This window comes from Lipotes vexillifer, unplaced genomic scaffold (assembly GCF_000442215.2).
Source record: "Lipotes vexillifer unplaced genomic scaffold, Lipotes_vexillifer_v1.1 scaffold180, whole genome shotgun sequence".
Classification (NCBI taxonomy): domain Eukaryota; kingdom Metazoa; phylum Chordata; class Mammalia; order Artiodactyla; family Lipotidae; genus Lipotes; species Lipotes vexillifer.
The window spans coordinates 717386-720643 of record NW_006796149.1 but is presented as its reverse complement, the minus strand read 5'-3'; the positions used below and the strand labels follow the sequence as shown (position 1 = coordinate 720643).

Sequence of the window (3258 nt, the reverse complement as noted above, 5' to 3'; positions counted from 1 at the left end):
CGGGCCCAGCCGCTCCGCGGCATGTGGGATCTTCCCGGACCGGGGCACGAACCCACGTCCCCTGCAGCGGCAGGTGGACTCTCAACCACTGCACCACCAGGGAAGCCCCAATCCTACTTAAACATTATTAAAGGGTTCTCTTTCCCCCGCTCAGGGTAAAGTTGAACCTCTTAGCTCGTGAATACTGGCAGAATGGTAGAACTCCGCAGCTGTGATTTTTTGAGTTTAAATAATAACATCGTGCCTGGAAGTCAGGTCCAAGTCCACTTCCAAGTCCACGTCCTTGTTTTGGCACACTGTTTATCTGTGACCTCATTATTTTTTCTTAATCTATGAAACAGACGCATTAAGGTCGATTCACTTCATACATCTATTGTCAGAAGAGGATTTAAAATTCCCTAGGAGAATGGGCCAAGCGTGGGCTTTAGATGGTGCAACATGTTAGCGACATCAGTCCCTTATTGTTGCTATAGACCAAAGATGACAACCCCAAACTTCTCTTACCAACTGAAATTCCAGTTTCTTCCTACCCTTTCTTCCAATTCTTTACTTTCCCTTTGGCTGATATTAGAAGCAGGAAGGGAGTACGGAAAGGCGCCAGGGGTTGGACCAGGGGAGAAAAAAAGCCCATCAGACCGGTTAATCGTGTCTGCGATTCTCTCCTTTGCTTCCAAGCGCTTCCAGCAGAAATGAGGATCCAGTTCAGGAATGGCCAAGGCCGGGGTCACAGTGACATATTTTACAGAGTAATCTGAGGTGCCGTCGCAGGTACCCGCCCAGAGACCCCTTCCTGCGTCGCGGTCAGGGACCCCCTCCAGGTTCCCCTAGAGAGTACGCTGTCTGCGCGCGGGCGCGTCCTCTGACAGAGCGCAGGCGTGCGCTCTGCGCCCGCGTTGTCCCCCGATCCGCCGGAAGGAGCGGCGGCGACAGCGTCCTGCCGCCTGTCCGTCACGCAACCGCCCACGCCGCCGCCGCTTCCGATTGGCCGCAGGGGCGGGCCAGGCCCCTTCCAGCCCCGCCTCCCGCGGATGGACAGGCAGGGAGGGCGGGGCGGTGGCGGGCGGGTCCGCCCAGCTGTCAGTTACGGGGGCGGCCCGGCAGGCGGGCGGGCGGGCGCTCTCTGGCTACCTCTTTGCTCGCTCGCGCGCGCTCTCTCTCGCCGCCTGTGGGGAAGTCGGGGCAGCCCTAGCGGCCGCCGCTACAGCCTCGCCCCGACCTCCTCCCAGTCCTTTCCTGGCTCAGTCTCTCCCTCCCGCGTACCCCCGAGTACTGAGTGGCCCCGCGGAAGGTTTGGAGAGTCACCGGGGCGGCGCCGGGTGGTGTTTAAACCATGTTAAGGAGGATTTTGCAGAGGGTAAGAGAGTGAAACCGTCTTTCAGGAGCACGTGAGCGGGAGAGCTGGAGCCCGGGGCCGCGGAAGCCGCCGCCTCGCTGAGTAGCAGAGGCGGCGGCGGCGTGGCCGCCCCCTCTTCAGCGCCGGCCCCTTCCTTTAGGCCCCGCAGCCCAGGCGGCGATTAGGCCTCGGTCGTCTGCTCTGGGGGCGGGCCTCGGGGGGGGCAGGGGGCGGGCTGGGCGGCGGCAGGGCAGCAGGCCGGGTCCCCCGCGGCCCCCGGCTCACAGGCCCGGGCCCCGCACCCGCGCGGGCTGTCAGTGCGAGCGGGCGGCCGGGCGGGAGGGTGTGGCGCCGGCGCGTTCCTTCCAGATTCTGGAATGGCAGTGGAAATGGAGAGTTAGTGCCCGCGGGTCCGGCCGGCCAGCCGCCCGCCGGGCTGGAGCACGCCGGGTGGGAGACCTCGGGAGGCTAGCTCGGCTCTTCCCCCAGCGCCCCGCTCGGCGTGTCCCGCAACTTTACCCGACACGCACCTGCCTCACGCGGATTCGTAATCTCATCTGGGCAGCACTGCAGGGTAATGTGGTGAAACCCGGCCTAACGTTGGCCCAGTCGCTGTACCGACACTTAACTGGCTAAAGTCAGCTGCGAAGGAAGCTATTACTCACTGTTGGCAACTCCCCTACCCCACACACCCCCCATTTAAAAATGCGTTTTCCCCTCCCAGCCCGGTACCTTTTTTTTTGAGCCATGCAAGTATAGATCCGTTGTCAGCTTAATCCAACGGTACACTCCTTTACTTTCTGCCAGTGCTCTCTCTATGTCAAATCTGGAAAAGCCTGAAGATAGAAAGATTAGAGCACTGGAAAGCTGTAGGTGTTTTGTTTAGGAATCAGTTCCTAGAATAACAAAATCTTTTCTATAGGAGTCACTGTTACTCAAGTTTTTGTTTTGGTTAGCTTTTTTTTTTTTTTTTTCTTAATTTCCTTTTGAGACCGATGGCGTGCAACAAAATGTAAATGACTGAAAAGTTGGTGCCAAACCCATTAGTTGGTTACTGAGAGAGTAGGATAACTAGTTCCAAGGGCAAGAGGAGTTAGTGAACTTGTAGCATGCAGTCAAGGAATGTACCAAAGAGAGTTGAGTCATCCACTGTGTAGAAAGGGAGTGTCCTTGCTCCTGCATAGCTTTGGGAAATGTTCAAGTCATGTGGAACTTGGTCATATATCAGGGGGAGAAATAGTTGACTTCTGTATCTTCCACCCTGTATTGACATTTGATGATTTTTTTGCAATGTTTTGTCAGTTTTTTGAAATCTTGATAAGCGCTGATTTTGGCAGTAGCGAGGGCATGCCCTTTACTCTGGTCATCAGTTCCTGTGTTCAACATTAAAGACACCTGTGCGTGATTTACTTCCACTACTTAGAGTTTTTCTCTTGTCAGACCTGACTGATTACCTCATGCCTCAGATTGTGTTTCCGTCGCATAATTCCATAGCTGAAAATTAGTTCGCGTGTGGTTTGCTTTATAGTTTATAAATAAAGTGTTTACTGACTTAAGAGTAGCTTCTAATAGTTGTAGATTAGTTTTCAGAAATATGAACTGATTTCCAGTACTCTCGGTTTAATGTTGTTAAGCGTTACGATTATATAAAGATCATTTTGAGTGTTGGTGCATACACATCGATGGCTACAGAAGTTACAGCTGAAACCACAAAATTGGAATTTATTCTGGTTATTGCTGAGGTATGATAAGGAATCATCACACATGCATAAGTCAGTTGACAGCTGAGTTTTTTAACCATGGAATTATTGGTATTTGTGACTGGATAATTCTTGGTCGTTGGGGGCTGTCCTTTGCACTGTAGGATATTGAGCAGCATACCTGGCTTCTACCCACTAGATGCACTAGCACCCCCAAGTCCCGTT

General features: G+C 53.8%; 1 protein-coding gene across 1 annotated transcript in view; it reads left to right on the top strand.

The window, feature by feature from the left end:
* Positions 1–1074: 1074 nt before the first annotated feature.
* The window catches only part of EEA1 (early endosome antigen 1), a 137356-nt gene continuing 135172 nt past the window's right edge, over positions 1075–3258 (top strand). The window contains exon 1 of the mRNA XM_007468199.1: positions 1075–1354. Coding sequence (XP_007468261.1) covers positions 1331–1354 — 24 coding nt within the window. The 5' untranslated portion in view covers positions 1075–1330. The remainder of the gene's footprint in view (positions 1355–3258) is intronic.